Genomic DNA, 19,547 nt, shown 5'->3' on the forward strand with positions numbered 1-19,547 from the left:
GTCAGTGCAATCGGCTACCGTTCTGGAGGTCCCGGGTTCGATTCCCAAAGGGGGGGTGTAATAAATAAAAGTGATTTTTTCACTCTAATATTTTTTAAATATTACCCTGGACTGGTACCTGAAGCGGAGGACTGATTACCTTTCCTTCGTGTGTTAACGATCAAGATAACACTGCGTTTATATGATGCACCATTGAGGTGCGGATAAGGATTCGAATGAAATGAGTGAATGATTTACAGTAAAAAAAAACATTTTCGAGAATTTAATTTAAATAAAACATATGAAAGCTTGTATCTAAATATTAGTAAAATCTCTAAATACATAATATTTAAGTAATAAATACTGATTTTTTCATCATTCTAGCGTATTATATTTCGTAATAATCTATATATTTTTTAATTTTTTAAATTTTTGAATATGAGTTAACTGTCAAATTTCCATCAGCAGTTTTGCAACATTTGTATGTATGAGTAAAGATGTATAGTTTTTTTTTAAGTATTTATTTGGCAGTCACCCAGTGAAAGGATGTTTCTGCCAGTGTCAAGTATAGATGACAAATTAACGTACGTATTTTATATCGACTTGCTTGCGGCTCGAAATTCAAATCCGAAACATGTGTCGGGTGTCCAATTATGCGATCTTTTTTACTGTATGTACTAAAATGAATTGGTTGCATGTTCTGCCAATTATTGAACACACTTGCTGAAGTACTAGTAGATAAACGCTAGTTATGTAAGTAGGTACTTAGGATATTCAAAACAATTTGAATCCCTTTAAAATAAAATATAATACGTGTCGGGTTGTGGTCCCGTAATTAGTGTCGCGGACTATTAAGTCAGAGTTTCTCGGTTCGAACCCACTCTACCACAATTTGATACCTATTTCCAATAATGAGCCGCTTAGGCTCAAAGAAATAGAATAAAATTGAAATATTTGTGTAAATAAAAAACAAACAAATATTAAAAATCCTTTACCCAATTTTTTTTTTAAATAAGGTAAAGGATTTTTTAAGTATATGCATTTTTATGCAAAAATATATACGCGCCCATTCAATTTCAATAGTGATTATCACATTTGGCTACCATCACGAGATTTATAGTTAACTCGCCAAATGTTCGAATGGTGATATAAGGAAAGAATGCAAAACTGAGATTAGCATTATCGATTAAATTTTAAAAAAGTGTTGAGATGGTAAAATAAATTTATGGGGCGAATGCGGTTGGTGATAGAAGCAGAGGAAGACCGAGGAAAGCTTCATGATCAGATCACGAGTCGAAATAATCGCCGTATACACGCCTATACATACGTATGAATGTGGAAGAGGCGAAGATTGTGTGCAGTTACAGATTGGTGTGGGGTTGTATTCTCTCTACCTACTCCTGCGAGAAAGCGGCGTGTTGGTAAGTTAGTTACAATGATTAAAGAAAACACTTCGTTTTTTACCTCTTGAGTTTTATTATAGACTACATGTTTCAGAAATTAAACTTCCATCATTCAGGTCTGTATTATAATACAGACCTGAATGATGGAAGTTAAACTTCTGAAACATGTAGTCTATAATAAAACTCAAGTGGTAAAAAACGAAGTGTTTTCTTTAATCATTGTAACATGTCTTACAACAAAGTAAATGCCGAAACAATAAATAAAATATGGTAAGTTAGTTAGTTAGTTTAAAGTGCGACACATGAAATTAATAGGGGGAGGGATTTTAATCGGAATTATTATTTTGTTTAATGCTCCATGTCGACAGTTCATCATTAGCTGGACGATGACAAATGCCAGACATATTTCACAAATCGTGAGGTTGCCATTTAATTCCGTGACGACACACCCACGCCCTTTTCTGCATATCAAAAACATCCATTAATTATTCACCAATATTAATTACGCCACGTATTTTTGTTTGCTCTTCGTTGTTAATTTGCCCAAATTAATGTGACACTTCAAGGGAGATAAGAAATTAAGCTTTTGATTTTTAATAAAGAAAAAAGTTTTATTTTTATTTTTACTTTTTCTGTTAAATCTATTGTGACTCGTGTTTAGGTGAATTCAGCAAAAAACGATGTTTGATAATGATGCTGAACGCATTGAAACACGAGTCATTATAGTTTTTAAGAAATAGTCGTATTTACTATGTGAAATTTAAAATAAATTATGTATTACCATAATTACTAACTGCTAAATTAACATATCATTTTCACAATTCCTGTCAAACTAATTGACGATATCTTAAAAATAAATATAATCTTATTAAATTTCCACTAAATATAATTTATACAGTAAGAAAAATGGTTTTAAATATGTGACTAATTCATTTAACTATCAAAAAAATATGTAAAAGTGATTAAAGTCAAAGTTTATTTTAATTTTACAACACTGTATTTTACTTTATATAGTGTTTGGATTGAGTGTTCATTGTATGCCAATATTCTCAAAATTGTCATAAAAATATAATTAAATGAAAACTATTATTCAAAATCTTTCATTGACTATAAGTTCTAATATTCATAACACAATTTTTTTATTCGACGATAAAGTATTAAACGCTTATGTCGACAAACAAACGAAATAAAATTATATAATAATACAACTAATTGAAATTTAAACTCGTGGATAAAAACGAGGGAATTATGTAAAGACACGAAAGAATGAATATTTTTTATTGTATTTCTGAGAACGTTTAATTTTTTTGTTGTGTGTCCATTGTACAAGTGTGTGAATATTGTCAAAGTTGACATAAAAATTAAATAAATGATTACGAAGGTTCAAAATCTTTCAATAACTCTTAGTTCTTGAATTCTTTATACAAAAACTTTATTTTTTATTAGACGATAAAGAATTAAACGTTTACGTCAAAAAACGAAATAAATTGGTGTCGGATTGTGGTCCCGTGGCTAGTGTCGCGGACTCTTAAATCAAGAGTTTTTTGGTTCGAACCCACTCTACAACAAATTTGATATCAATTTCTAATAATGAGCCGCTTAGGCTCACAGAAATAGTATGATATTGAAATATTTGTGTAAATAATAAAATAAAAAAACAAACAAATATTTCTCTTTAAAAAAATACAATTATATAATAAAATACCAACTATTACTGTAAACCTGTTGATCAAAACATTAAGAATATAGGAAATTGAGACTGGCAATTATGCACATTTGTGTTCATTATATGACAGTGTTTACCTCAAAATTTTCATATGAATGTAAGTACTTGAATACCAAGACTCAAAATATTTCAATGACTTAAAGTCCTAAAATTCTTTATTCAAAAACTTTAGTTTTTATTAGACGATAAAGTATTAAACGTCAACAAACGAAATAAAGTTACCCATAACTTGTAGGCTCATCGGACGACTTTCGTAAACCTCATTTAATTAAAAACAATATCGCATTACAGTAATACAATTAGTTCTCTTTAACGCCGGCAGAGGTAATGAGGTTAATTATGACTCCGTCTTTTGGACAGGGGTGGGGGGTGACGGGTGACGGGAGGGGGGTTGTAGCTCATTTTTCCTTCACTCAGAGGCAAGGGTGGGCTCTGAGGGTGGAACGAGATTAATTAACCGCGTTTTCAGCGCCGGCGGGGTGGCTAAATTGTTTAACAAATTCGCGGCAACCCAAAATATGTTGGATTAATTGGACAGGCAACACAGATTAGTAGATAATTAAATATTTTTTAAATCGTCAATACGTCTAACGATTTTTTACATAAATTTTCGTAATTATAATAAATGAACTGTAAAAGGTCGCTTTGTTTAATAATTCCCCCAATGAACAAATCTTAGACCTCATGAACTTCGAAAGTTCGCAATATTTTTTTCTCAAACTTTTATTTATGCATAAAACATGAATAATAAATAACCGGTGAAACCTAACAGTTTTATTACGAATATTTAAAGTAAAGATTATTTTTTTAACAAAATAATGAAATATTTTTTAAATATAGGCCTACTAGGGTCTATTTAAGCTTTTTTTTAATTACCTAACATTCATGTGACTCTGAAAATTAGATACGACTTATTCAACACCGCTTATCACATTCCTACTTAGACTAAAATATTGATAGTTTTATTACCTATTCCTACTTGTGAGTTTACTCTTTATGATTAAAGTTCACGTAATAATAAAACCCTTATCCGCACCCCAATGGTGCATAGGGCACTGTGTCATATTAACGCAGTGTTATCTTAATCGTTTACACATGAAGGAAAGGTAATCAGCCCTCCGCTTCAGGTACCAGTCCAGGGTGATATTGAATAAATATTACAGTGAAAAAATCACTTATATTTATTTTACCACCCTTGGGAATCGAACCCGGGACCTCCAGAACGGTAGCCGAGCGTGCTGACCATTACACTACGGAGGCGGACGTAATACTTCACGTAATACTTGTGTAAAATTGAAATTTTCGTTTTCAATTTTCGCTTCACACATAAATTATCTTTTAAACAGTTAAAACTATATTATAAAACGTTAATGAAAAGTTTATTAATTTTTTTTATAGTTTTACTTCTTAAATATAACTTTCTTAAATTCTATTTTGAAACTTATTTCAATGCATTCCGCATCATTTTCAAACAAGTATTTTACCAAGTAATACTAAAATTAAAAACGGATAGGTATTACAACAAATTGATTGCCAAATTAATTTATGAAGAGTTTATTACTAAGTGAAATAAAGACAATACATATCTACATGTATAGATCCAATGCTTAATGCTTTATTATTTATGTCCACCCCATACTTGGAACCGGAGGTCCCTGGTTTGATTCCCAGAGAGGTCAGAATACATGTTAGTAAATTGTTATGTTTATGTCGTTGTTAGTCATTGTTATATTGGCTAGCTAAATATATATAAGAGGTAGAATAAATATGAACGGACAGTAGAGGTGCAGAGCTGTTCTCGTTATCTTTGCATAATAAAACGATCTAGATAACACTGTGTCGATGATACGCAGTCCCGAAAATTACAATAAATGGACCGATATGTCGATATTCTGTGCTTTATGCACTTCTTGGCAAGGGATACAGGAGATGAAAAATATTAATTTATTTGCTAAGGTTTTAAATTCAATTATGTTTTTGTTTGACCCGGCTGGAGTGTGACTGTAGACCGGCTGTTAAGGGAACTTTGTTGTTTATCTAAAGGGATATTACCAATACACAATATATAAAGAAAACAGGGGATGGCAAAACTATATCCAATTATGCCTCACATCAATATTGTTGTTCGACTAACAGGCTTTTATTCTACTTAAGGGGTCCTTTAAAAGGGCTGCGAACCATGTTCCATTTGAGGAAAAAATGACAATTTGCAGAAAATCAATATTTTTTGGTATTTCTTTTTATATTTTATTTTATTACCCACCATATTGATAAAGGGGGGGGGAATTTTCGCATTGTATTCTAAATATTATAAATAAGATTCGTGTATCTAATTAAATAATAATATTTGTTTTTTTTCTAAATATTTTATTCACAGCAAGCTCTAAACTTGTTTTTTTTCTTTTCTCTTATAATGGTATTTAAATTGCAATTGTATTATTTTGAACCTTATTCGCACCCAATGGTGCCCAGGCCACTGCATCATATAAACGCAGTGTTATCTTGATAGTTAACACACGAAGGAAAGGTGATCAGCCGTCCGCTTCAGGTTAAAGTCCAGGGTATATCGAATGAATATTAGATTGAAAAAATCACATATATTTATTTGCCCCCCCCCCCTGAAAATCTAACCCGGGATCTCCAGTGCGGTAACCGAGCGTTTTGATCATTACGCTACGGAGGCGGATAAATAATTGCAATTATTTAAATTGATTAAAAATAAGTATTTGGGATGAATGAGTGATGACGTTTTCCATAATCACGACGAAATTTTATATTTATTTGGAATATTAAAAATAAACGATCCATCTTTATACATTTATAAAACAGGAATAATAAAAAGTACGATGGTGGGTATGGCGTACGTTGAAAGTTAAAATAATAAACTCATTGTCTTTGCTATGTATTACAAAAGCTTAAAAGTTTTAAGAGGAATACGTCGTAAGTTTAAAACGCTACGTAAACAAATCATACATTTGTGCAAGTACTGCATTCAAGTCAACTCTGGTCGCGAAAAGTATAACTAGCTTTATTTTATGTAAGATTTATTTGATGTTAGCTATGAATACTTTTAAAGGTCGTAGGTAGGATCTAATGTTTACTTATCTGTGTATAGGATGGTCCAAAAGTATTTCACCTTTACGGTGTTTGAACAGCTCTTAATGACGTGGCAAGTAAAAGGCGACCGCCCTTAATTCAATTACTTCCCCACTCATTGTATATACGATTTTCGACGGACGTAAATGGACTAGGTTGGTATACAATTTATCTATAAATAATATTAAATTATTTACTCGCCCTATAATCAACAGAATGTAAAAGTAAAAGAGAAATTTATTTACCTTAAGAACTTGATATGTTGTCATTTTATTTATTTATTTAACGTTACTAGATTATTTTATGAAATGGCTGCATTTTTTATTTGTATAATATTTATTTTTAACCATAAAATATATTTTACTTCAGACCAGAAAAGTATGAAAGACAAAAGAAAAAAAATGTATTCGAATTTCAAATATATGAATATGGTATGATAAAATTTTATCAGGATTAACACATAGATACCAACATAAATGTAATAATTTTACAATTATTAAAAATAAAACATACAACAAAAAACTGGAACCCGTGAAATCTTTAATATAACAATATGTATCGCATTTTAATATAACAATATCTAGAATGAATTTTAAAATTATCAATTTTTATTATTTTTCAAATCGAAATTTACTTTTACACACTTTTTTCCTTCATAATCGATGATTTTCAAATTTGCAAAAGAAAAATAGTTTTATTAATAAAATTAAGATGGAATTTTCATTTTCAATTTTTTAGGAATTACTTACAAAATATTATGTTAATCAAAGCCAAAATATTAAAATCTCATTTTCATTTATGTTGGAGACAAAACGCCTTATTTACGTGAGGTATTTTAAAATGTTTTAAGGAAGTCTTGTGAAGACGTTTTTTGTAATTTCAAAAGTACGTTGTGGTTTTATAAATATACTATAGTATCTATCGTATGTTTTCTTGGGTAAAATATTTTCTTTGTAAAAAAATCTACCATTCTGATACGTAGATACCTATACTATATGTTTTGTCACATGGAGTACTGACCGTCCTTCAAAACATTCTATATATTTTGCGTCCTGTCTTACTTCTCATTACTGCAAAAGTTATTTTTCCTTACCACGTCATCAGGACATTAAAAAACAAACTTTATAAACTGTTTAAAAATTACATTTGTCCTTTTTTATTTCTTCTGTAAGCTATCTAATTATTGCGATCAGTTAAAAAGGTAAAAATCTTTACTATCCATACCAACCTTCTCAGTTGGTCATAAAAAAATTGTTCATAGCCCGTAAACTTATTATTGTCCGCCTTCGTAGTGTAATGGTCAGCACGCTCAGCTACCGTACTGGAGGTCCCGGGTTCGATTCCCAGGGAGGGTCAAATAAATATGAGTGATTTTTTTACTTTAATATTTATTCAATATTACCCTGGACTGGTATTTAAAGCGGAGGGCTGATCACCTTTCCTTCATGTGTTAATGAGCAAGATAACACTGCATTTATATGATGCAGTGCCCTATGCACCATTGGGGTGCAGATAAGGGTTTGAATGAATGAAACTTATTATTTTGTGTACAAGGTGTTTTTAGGTTCAGATATTAAAAAAATTCTTGCTCTTACTTTGAGTTGTCTACTAAAGTAGTAGGTTGCATCCATGCTCTGGCTAGAGGTTCCTCCTTAAGTGACGTCACAGGGCCTCGGGGCTGGGCATGCAGAGCCCCTCCTGCGTCTCCGTGGTGTAGGCCAAACATCAGCCCCCCTGGAAAAAAGAAAAAAATTACTCATCTAAAAATACTCCGCCCTCTATGGGTATTTGGTGTTTAAAAACGTGGGTCGTAAAAATATTTTTAGAATTATATAGTGTTCAAGATTTTTTAAGCTCAAATACTTGAGAGAGTTAAAAATTTCAAATATAATTAGAAAAAATAAGTCATTTTAGTTATTATTAATTCAACTTGCATTAAAAAACATAAATATTTTTTATAGCAGTTTTATAAGTACCACATGAAATCTTATATATTGTATAAAGAAATTTGTGAACAAATAAAAAGATTATTTTAACAATGTTCTACAATCAACATATTTTTTTTTTTATATTTAAGCAATGTGTAAACATTAAACCTGAAAATGAAGGTAAAATAAAAAACTAATGTAAAACGTCTAAAATAGGTTTTACATATTTATAATTGATTTTTTATTACAGTATTGTATTTTATTTGTTGCTTTTAGATAAACTTAGTGCATTGGTTATAAGCATATTTTATTCGAGCATGGATTCTTCTGGGGTCAATTCCTTTTAGTCTTTTGAATTGTCATATTTTTATAAAACATTAGTTGTTAAAATATTCCATACTTGCTTTTTCAAAACATTTAAAAAGTTAACACAATTGTCGAAAGTAATAAAATAATGGCTCTGTTACAAGAATGTAGGTAAATTATATTAAAAATACAATGTGTTAGAAAATATATTTCAGAGAATTTTAAACAAGAAAGAGATTAAAATACTAACTTAAAATTTTGAGATTTAGACGGTTTAAAATACTATCCTACTAAATAAGTAAAATATGTAATTATTTTTTTTCTTATTGACAGTAAAAATATTTTGATGGGTTAGCTGTTTTTAAAAGTAAAATACAAACATACTTCATGTTTCCACGAATGTTCTCTGGAAAATGTATAAATTTTTATTTTTTATTTAAGTTTTACAGGGTAAATAATATAAATTAATGGTATTTACCAAGCAAAACATAAATTAAAAATGGATAGATTTTACTACAAAGTGACTGCCAAATCAGTAAATGAAATTATGAATTATAGATTTTTTTTTAGGTAGATTGCTATTTTTCATCTAATGCACTGCTCATCAGGTAAATATAAATATTATAAATAGGTACATATTATTTAAAATATATCTTTTTTTAAAATAAAATACATAATTTCCTCATCTAAGAGGTCACCAACCTGCAGATCGAGGTCCAGCCGGGGGGTACAGTTTCCTGCCCCAAGCCCCGACAGGGTCCAGCTCCAACGGTGGCCATGGCGAGCCGGTATAACCAGCCGCGGCCGCGTTCAACTCGTCAGACCGAATTTTGAGTTTTTGGCAACCCTGTCTCCAAAACTACCGGGTGGACAAAGTAAAAACACCACAGTGAAAATTACGAATAAATTACTCTCATATTTTTAGTAAATATTTTTTTAAACACTCGCGAATTTAAGTTTATTCACTTGCCGTCGGCAGAACGCGCGTTGAATTTAGAACACTTCACTTGAAAAATAATCAACGTAATTCGTTCAATCAAAGCGTATAAAAAAATCAACTTTAAATCACTTTTATTTTTTATTGAATTATTAATAAAAAAAAAATATTTGTTATTTTTTTTTACTAAAAAATTCAAAAGTCCAAATATTCAAAAGTTCTTCAGAAAACAAAAGTTCTTTGAGAAAAATCAAAATACGAATAAAATTCACAATTTCGATTTATATATTTTTTTTTAATGAAAAAAAAATTCAGGTGTTCGTCACCTTTTTTTAACGAGCGTCACGATTTTTTTTAATAAATTTTATTAGTCCCAATTAGGTTTTTTTTGACAAGCGACAATCGGCAATCTCCGCAAGTCAGTCGGTTCGCGTTCGTCCGCTGGGTGAGGCGTCGGCGTCGTCCCACGGCGGCCGGCGGCGGAATAATGCCTCAGAGATTTTGTTTCTACCCCGAGCGAGCGGCTGCCGGGGGAGGGCGGGGCGCCTGGGGGCGGGGCCCCCGGGGGCGAGGTTAGAGCGAGATGGGAATACACACCCCAGAGCAGCTTGATTAGGAAAGCGTTTTCCTGGTATTTACTGATATCGATGTTTTTAATTACTGGTCAAAATATTTTTTTTTAAATTTAACCAAAAAATTATTGAATACTTAAATGATTCTATTTTTATTTATTTGTTATCTTCTTCTTCTTTTTCTTGGTGTAGGCCTTGTGGCCTGTTTTTAAGAGGGATTAGACTCCTGTGAGTTCGTTTAAAATTGTTTATTTGTTTTCGAATTATACAGCTTGTACATAAAAAAAAATAAAAATAGTTAGATTGACATTGATAAAAGGCAATTGAAAAGTTCCATATATTTGTTGTTGTATATAAAGAAAGAAAAGTGAAGAAGTAATTTACTATGCAATAATTACACATTCTTTAAAGGGTGCAATAAAGATAGAAATACGAAAAAAAGGAAAATTTACGTACAGGTATTTTCGAAATGTTTTAACGCAGCATCAATTTAAATTTTGAAATATTTTTTTTATCCAGGATTACGAATTCAGTAAAAAATTCGCATCAAATTTTTGGGAACAACCTACATTAAGTATACTATTATAATAAAAAATTGGTATGCGCAAATTACATTTTTTGCAATTCGTATCTTAAATACGTAAAAAATAATGTCACCTGTAAATTTATTGATCAAGATTTACAATATTCCTAGAAATAACACGAACTGGGCAAATTATTAGTGATATAAAATAAGTTAAAAAAGCAATGTTGAAATGTGTCATATTTTTAAGGTTATCAGACAAATATTCCACTATTTTTCCTGAATTTTCCACCGTATAAAATATTTAGCAACCACTTTTGCAAAATTGGGGCAAAAAGCTCCGTGAACCCGAAAAGGTTCTTTTGGGAAAAGCGTTCAGGGCCGGCGGGCGGTCCCGGGCGCCGGCCAATTAGGGCCGGCCTCTGCGGGCCGTGGGCCAATGGGAGGGCGCTATTGGCTAGCTCCGCCTCCTGGGGCCGGATTGGGGTGGGGGAGGTCGAGCCCTAAGGCCAGACTCACACAAGACATTCTGAAGCGATGTCAGATATTCCAGCAAAAGTAAAAAAAAGTTACCCACACTATTCACATCATTACAAGGGGTTGTATTGTTTTTCGCAAGGGATGAAAATAGTTAAAATAGTGGAAATTTACTTTCGTTTTAACCACTCTAGTAGTAAGAAGATATAAATGACATTTTACAACATCGTTTGTTCATATTTATTGTAACTGCAGACAGTTGGAAGAATTCCATATTGAATTGTTGGGTAATATATCCAAAATTAAATACGGTTTATTTGGTTGAATTCTACATTTATTTATGTATATTTTAATACGTGACGCATTTAGTCTTCTTAGAACATTATCAAACACTCTAACTGAGTATTTGATAATGTCCTAAGAAGACGAAACACGTCACGTATTAAAATATACATAAATAAATGTAGAATTGATCCAAATAAACCGTGTTTAATTTTGGATATATTACCCAACAATCGTTTGTTCAGTCGATAAAACACGTAACTAGACGATTAATGATTTAATAGTATGATATCATCAATAGACGGTGTTGGTACTAGTAGTTCAAATTCCGATGCAAACTGAAAATATTCAAGAAATAATCACTACGCCCCAAACGTGGGGCCAACGCTATCTAACCTGGTATTTTATGGCCCCACGGTTGGGGCGGTACGCACGGAGAGGTTAAGCCTTGTCCCGATAATACCGATAATATTATAACTATTTCGAATAATAATGATAACTATTTCGATAACGGTACAGTAAACAGCTTTAGAATAAATTAAGAAGGATCATGATCTAAAAACTCTGGTATGGTGGATAAAATAACCTCAAATACAAAAATACTCGATATTTATCAGTTTAATTATAATCAATGCCTCAACGCGATTCAAAACGATGGCAAAAAGTGAACGTAAAAAAGCAATTTAACTTTTATAAAATAAAGTCTTTAATAAATATATTTTTATTTAAAAATCTTGCTACCGATTTAAAGATCATACTCGAGAAATACCAGAAGATCACAGACTGAAGATAATTCACTTTTCATCTGAATTTGTAGATTGCATGAAAACATTTCATAATGAATCGACAAATGACTATAACGGACATAGGACCTACGGACCTACTTATGTTGTAAAAATGACGTAGAATGAATGATATCAAAATAATTCGACCCCAATTACCGTTCTGAAGATTTAAAGAAGAAAAAAAAATCTCTACGTTATAACTTTTCTTGATATTTGATAACGATATAAGAGTAGCAATTTGTTAACAATTTCTAACACGAATCATAAATCTAAGAAAATAAATCCAAATTCTTGTAGATTTTAGATTATTATAACACTTTGTAAAGTGTTATTATCATATGTTTGGAAAAGGTTCTTTCTTCTATTGTTGATAACGTTTTTACATAGACGATTGTTAAAATTTACTAATAAACATTATTTATTCTTTCATTTAAAATATTAATATCCCTTACGCGAGCTCCACGAATACTGGTTCTGAATTGATATTGAATTAATGTATGAGGTAATTATCAAGTTGTCTGGTGACTATTGTGAATCGGGCTTTACAAAGAAAGCCCAATGCGCACAGCGCAAATCCTCCGCAGCGGATTCCTTGGCAATCCTCAGCAGAGCGGGACGAGAGATGCGGGAACCGGGGCGAGCGAGCAGGATGGCGACAGTTGACCTGTGAAGGTGACTTTAGGGAAATTGTAAATTTCGACGCAGAAGCGAGCGGTCTCCCGCGACGCAACTCGGGGCAGGTCCTTCGCTGGGAATAACGTCATCATGGTCCGGGGTTCGGGAGATTTAAGCTCCATAAATCATGACTCACATGTACGGACGTGATCCCTGAAGGGATTCATCAAAGTCGCCACTTATAATATGGGACCTGTTGAATTCAGAGACTTCAATTATTAACGATATATCAACTATACAGACCTCCTTACGTAAATTAACGTAGATAACCTAATTGAGTAATTTTGCAGTTTTTTTTCAGTATCTACCGGAAAATGAGAAATGACACCCTTGACACGATTTTTACGAAAACAGCGCTACTTAAATTATCTATGATTATTACCCATAATCATACTTGGATATAGGTACATACGTTTTACATGAATGATTTTTTTCTTTTGTAAAGTATGTTTGTTGTCTACAATATGTTATTTTAAAATGTTTTTCGGATATTTAGGCAATAATTGTGTTTTTATTAACTGATTCGCCAGTCACTTTGTGATAATTTCCATCAATTTTAAATTTTAGTTTTACTTGCTTATACCACTAAAGAAGTAGTGGTATTTACGATACAAAAAAATAATTTGAAAATGTGTTATTATACTTTAGAGTTAATAATTTACCAAAAATTAATGTGAGAGTGATATATTTCAAAAATATATTGGATTAATCCATAAAGATTTTTTTTATTATTTGTTCGGGTATTGTACAGCTTTACATTTAAAAAAGTAGATTATAAAAAAAAGTTACACTAAAAATAATAAACAAAGCATTACATTAACAAAAATAGTTACATTAATAAAAATAAAGCCAATCAAACAAATCCACATTTATGTTACAATAACAATTAAAACATTAGGAAACAATAAAAAAAGTGGCAGTGTGTATGTGTGTGAGGAAGGGAGTAAAAGGGTAAGGGTACGGTATAAAAAATCATCTTTTAATCATGTGTCATAGTATAGAATATCAAAAATAGTAGATATTTCTTTTTTCAATTCGCGATATGTGAAAATAAGAATTAATTTATTGTAAGACGATTACGTTATAAATAAATTGCCAAAAATATATAATACTCTAATGAAAGGAACGGAACAGTCATAAATATTTAATAAATTTGAAATTGTTTAATAAATATATTTTTATGTATAGGTACATAGATATATGATAAGTAGATAAATAAAGTTTTGATGTTAGATATCACTGAGTAACGCTAAGGGTGGTCACAGGTACCTTACCTTACCTTACCTTACCTAGGAATACTTACTTGTATTTTTTACTTACGAGGCTTTGAATTTGTAGTGAAATACATATTTTATGACTTAAGAACTATCTACTTTTATTTTCCGATGGAGTCCTATCCAAACACGTTGACAACATATTTGCGGAGCAAACTAAGTTTATTATTAGTGCCTTTCAGTGTATTTTGGCAGCTAAATTTTATACCTACCTACAAAATACATTATTCTTTATCATATTAGCATGTTTCTTAAGCATATAAAAATATTTTCCATTTTAAATCACCGTAATGAAACTAAAAATATTTAAAAACATGAAATGGCACGGTATTCACCGTAAGGAATACACTTAAAATTATTATTTATCAACTAAGAATCTCTCGTCCCTTTCCTAGAGGGATAGGTGGGATAGAACGCCACACCACTTTCTTTTTTCAATCATTTTTCTCCTCTTCTACATCCATGCATTGCCGCATTAATACCCGCCGTAATAATAATATATTTCTGGTTGTTAATTATTGATTATTATTCAAGTATTTGAAGTAGATACATGATCATTCTAAGTGTTTTCCAAATTTTCAAATAGATTTTGAAGTATGGCTGATACTGGCTATCAATTGAGATATTTATATTTAGTATATTTATAGCTTTCATTTTTTCATATATCGTAGTCATACAGGAGAAAGTAACCAACTAACAAAACGTAAAATGTTCAGGAGGGCTATTTAAGTCACTTTTGCATGGCAAGAAAATAAACATCAATGCAGTTAGTCATTTTCAACAAGTCAATATGTTACTCTTCCAAGCTTAAAATCCTTTAGGATTTTCGTCAGTGCAATATTAAGCTAGTAAGATATCAAATAGTCAATGTTCACGTTTTTGAAGAAAAAAAATGCACTTGGTCACTTTCTCCTGTATGACAACGATATGTATAAAAAACGAAAGATATGTTTTATCTCAAGTTCAGACACCTAAACTAACTAACTAACTAACCATCACGCCACTTCCCCGCAGGGGTAGGCAGAGAGAATCGAACGCCAAACCACTCGGTCTTTGCAAACATTCTTTGCCTCTTCTACATTCATGCATCTCCTCATACATACCCGACGATTATTACGACTCCTGACCCGGCCGCTTTCAAGTATTTGACATACCTGATTGTGCCAAGTTTTCCTCGGTCGTCCTCTGCTTCTTTTTCCAACTACATTCGCCTCATAAATTTGTTTAACCGTTCTTTCTTCACTCATACGCTCCACATGTCCAAACCATCTCAACACACCTTTCTTAATTTTATCGATAATGCTTATCTCAGCCTTACATTCTTTCCTTATTTCATCTTTCGAATATCTATCAAACATCGTTTTGCCACACATTCGTCTGAGCGATCGCATTTCGACTGCATTCAGTCTGCTTTTATCCTTCTTTTGCCAACTCCATGCTTCGTTTCCATACATAAGGGTTGGAACCAGAACTCCATTGTGTACTGCCAGTTTAGCTTCCGCTGATAGATTTTAATTTGCTAAAACTGATTTTAGTGCACCATTCACTCTGTTCCCAGCATTCACTCTCCTTTCTATGTCTTTATCAATCTTTCCATCCCCAGAAAACATACTACCCAAATATATTAAATCATCTACCTGTTCCAAAATCTCCCCATTTACCAATATTTCACACTCAGATCTACATTCATCTCTTTCAAAAACCATGATTTTGGATTTGCTAACATTCATCAATAAATCACTTTCCTTGCACACATTATACACTTTTGCACCTATAATAACGTTATTTTGATTTAAAATAAGATGATACGGTTTTACTCATTTTTATCTGTAAATGTGTAAATACAGCACTGAAACTTATTATTGCTACGAGTTGGAGAAAAACGTTTTGGCTTTAGTAAGAAGAAAAAGTTTTTGCTCAACTTTAAGTGCCAGGCGACAAGAAAAAGGGGTGATAAGCAATTAAATGTCCCTTCATTTCTTTCTCGTTTTCTCCCCTCCTCGACACGAAAACTTCCCTTATTGAATTAACATAAAATTCCCATAACACTTTCTTTTCTTAATTCGCAGATAATTCTATTTCCAAGAATAGAAAATGTTAGAACAACTTTATTATTTTATTTTTATTTTTATTTTTTTCTTTACTCCAGCTTGACTATGTGGTGGGTGCAATACTTAGCCAGCCATATATGTTTTACAACGCTTTTTTAAACAATGAAATCAAAATTAAAAAAATTGATAGAAATACACCATACTTTTTATTATTATAATATTTATATATTTTTTTTAGTAAGTATGTACTTTTTGAGAGTCTAATTGAGGCGGATTCCTTTTTTTTAATGTCTAGTGCGACGGCGTGTAACGCAATTTAAATTAAGGGTACATAGATTAAGCAGTAATACGGCTGAAGAGGGTGGACTAATGAACCGAACTCCACTTAATTTGTCTTAACACCGCTCGGAGTAAGATTAAAGACCAAAAAAACATGTTTTTTTTTATAGCAGGACTTTTAAATGGCACTCTTAGATACTGTAGTTAAAGTAATCGCCGTAACTTGATTACTTTTGGGTAAAATAAAGGCTTTTTATTAAATGTATAAAATCGAGTGGGCTGTAATTTATCTAGGTAGGTACTCATTTTAGAGTATCTAGGTACTTAGTTTAATAAATACCTACCTTTATTTTATTTATTGTTTCGGCATTTACTTTGTGGTAAGATATGTTAAAATGATTAAGGAAATAATTGTGTTTATACCACTTGAGTTTATTAATGACTACTTGTTTCGGAAGCTAAACTCACCTTGTTTTAATAAACACTTATTCAAAAATAAGATTCTGTATTTTTTATATTTAAATTATTAATGCATTAAGTCCCAGAATTCGCTTAGTCGCAACTTAGTTATCTATAAATCCAGGTAACATTTTATAAACTTTTTTTTTTCTTTATACACCGATTATGCATTGAAAAAAGAAGCTTTTTTTCAAAATAATTATATGGTTTTGAAAAGAAAAAAGTTATTGAAAGGTGAAGAGTTTAAAAATATATAATAAAATGTTTTCTCTATAAATATTCTAAAATAAACAAGAAATATCCAATATCCATACTAAAAAAAAAAATGGGCGTAAACAGACATGTGACCTCTCCGGTGGTCACCAGTGGAGTGAATTCTGTGTTTGCGGATATCACCTTTATACAAAGGTGGTGAACTTCTGCCCACCATTCTTATACCTTAATACATATTGAAAACATATTGAACGAGGACGGCCGAAAAGACAAGATCAATCAGAATCTAAAATCTGGTGGTGTCAAAAGTCTGCGTGATTGGAGGACACGTACGACGTGATGTATGGATGTGAAGGAGGCAAGGAGTGAATGTCAGGACAGAGGAGTGTGGCATTCCATCCTTTCTGTCTACGAAACGGCATGATGGTAGTAGAAGTAGATACATATTATACCTTAATGCTTTCACTGCATTTTTTCCAATATCGGCTTGAATTTAATATTTTCGTTCCGGTAGATACATACATTCATAAACACGTACGGAATGCTTAAACCTTTCCTATAAACCCGATACTGAAAACCATTCTGCAGTGTGAAATCTCATTGCATACATAATTGATATCCAATATTTCCCTACCGCATGAAGTGTTGAACGAATCGTATCCTTAAAGGCGAGGGGTGGCTGGTTCGATACCATAAAAGGAGCGTTTCCTATTTGTAGAAACCAATTTGACACCGTAAAGGTCTACATTACACTGGTCTTATTCGTTTAGGGAGAAGTGTGAGAAGATTACTTTGTCCACCTCCGTAGTGAAGTGGTTAGTAGTTCGGCTGTTATAAAAAAGATCACGGAATCTTTTCTGAAGAGGTCAAAAAAAATACTTTACTGCGGGTGATATTTCATTTTGATCTCAAGGAAATCGCACATATTTTAAGTTTTTACTTATTTTTTTTTTACAAAAATGTTAATAATATTAGTATATAATCACTCACCGAGATTTTTATGTCTACCGGTTTCGAGACGTACCCGTCTCTTCGTCAGGACAATTACTACCACAGCATACAAACAATACCACCCTTCACCACCATAGCACCATTTACACACTTAAAACTACACAAAATGTTTCTTTTTTTACATGTTAGTTTTTTTATAATGATTTGCTTCTAAGGCCGTACTCGCCATTATAATATTCTTAATGTTATTAATATTTGAAGCATTTACTTTGTTGTTAGTCTTTTTAGTTATTTTTTTTACAAAAATGTTAATAATATGATTGTAGTATAAAACCACACACCGAGATTTTGATGTCTACCGGTTTCGAGACGTACCCGTCTCTTCTTCATAATATTGAGAATATATTTTAAGTGCTCTCTATATTTAATAAATTAAAAGTTGACCCTTGACGCTTTCACATACTTGCAATATCTGTATTTTATAACATTCTTATGTTCCTCTTCTGTTTAAGATCTGGAGCTATGGAAACATACAATTAATGATCAAGTTAAAATTCTATGCTTCATCTGGGTGCGAATAAGAAGAAAATACACTGTTACAGCTACCCAACAATGCATCAAAATTTTAGAACTTGATTGATAAAATTGAAATCTATATAAAGTTAATATTTCAGTTAGTTAAAATTAGCCATTGCATCTGATAAGAGTCGAAAAGGTAAGAAAATTAAATATTCTTGGAATGAGTACCTAGCAAAAAAAGTTAAGATGTGTTTGTAAATGTGTATTTAACTGAAGATTTTGGGACAAAAATCACATTCGTCAGGGATCAATTTTTTTAATGGAGACCGTAAACATCAGTAATATTTTATTCTATATTTCAACAAAGATGAAGAAGAATATGGAAGTCTTGGGATTTACAGGCCTTACAATCGTCATAGGCTTGGTTAAGTGATCATTTTACACACGTGTAACATTTACCAATTCCACCCATGATTGACAACCGCACTACTCAAATTTTTGAAACTTCTAGACGTATTGATCAAACTCGTAACACAGTATGCGCGAGTTTACAATAGCCATCTATATTGAGACGAAGAAAGTTTTCATAACGAAGAGACTGTTTCCCGATGTAGTAAATTATTTATTCCATCTTATATTAGTACATCAAAACTCTAAAATAGAAAACAAATTAAACAAACTTGCCATTAACACTCACCTTATCATTCATCGTTCACTTTGTGTGATACCACTTAAAAAAAAACACTAATTCGTGACTACACAAAGTGAACGACGAATGATAAGAAGATTATTGTATTACCATACCACAAATTTAAAAATGCTTTTAATATCCAAAATAAACTTGTGTTAATCCTGCTTCCAAGATCAACATTTGTATAATGAAATAGATTGAAATCTAATCAAAGATTTTTTTCGTTATAATGTCGCTCAAGACACCAGAGTCCTTGAATGACGCAAGACGTTCCGGGGGCAGATCGGGACGTTAGGGCTCCCGAGGGGGCCATCGGGCCCCCGCCGTTACGGCCGTCCGATTGCCTCGCAATGAGAAATCAGCCCTCGCCCCGAAACTGGAGACGAATCTATGAAAAATGCGGAATCTGATCGGCAAGTGC

At 31.9% G+C, this 19,547-nt stretch overlaps 1 protein-coding gene across 7 annotated transcripts in view; it reads right to left on the reverse strand.

The window, feature by feature from the left end:
* The window catches only part of kn (EBF transcription factor knot), a 134,359-nt gene extending 124,529 nt beyond the window's left edge, over nucleotides 1-9,830 (reverse strand). For all 7 annotated transcript variants that reach the window (XM_088268181.1, XM_088268180.1, XM_088268179.1 and 4 more), the window contains exons 1-2: nucleotides 9,141-9,830; nucleotides 7,800-7,938 (exon numbers count right to left, since the gene is read on the reverse strand). In XM_088268181.1, the coding sequence (XP_088124307.1) occupies nucleotides 7,800-7,930 (131 nt within the window). In that variant the 5' untranslated portion in view covers nucleotides 7,931-7,938; nucleotides 9,141-9,830. The remainder of the gene's footprint in view (nucleotides 1-7,799; nucleotides 7,939-9,140) is intronic.
* Nucleotides 9,831-19,547: the final 9,717 nt, after the last annotated feature.

This window comes from Brachycentrus maculatus, unplaced genomic scaffold (assembly GCF_059751285.1).
Source record: "Brachycentrus maculatus isolate JH-2025_06_01 unplaced genomic scaffold, ASM5975128v1 h1tg000315l, whole genome shotgun sequence".
In the NCBI taxonomy this organism is placed as follows: domain Eukaryota; kingdom Metazoa; phylum Arthropoda; class Insecta; order Trichoptera; family Brachycentridae; genus Brachycentrus; species Brachycentrus maculatus.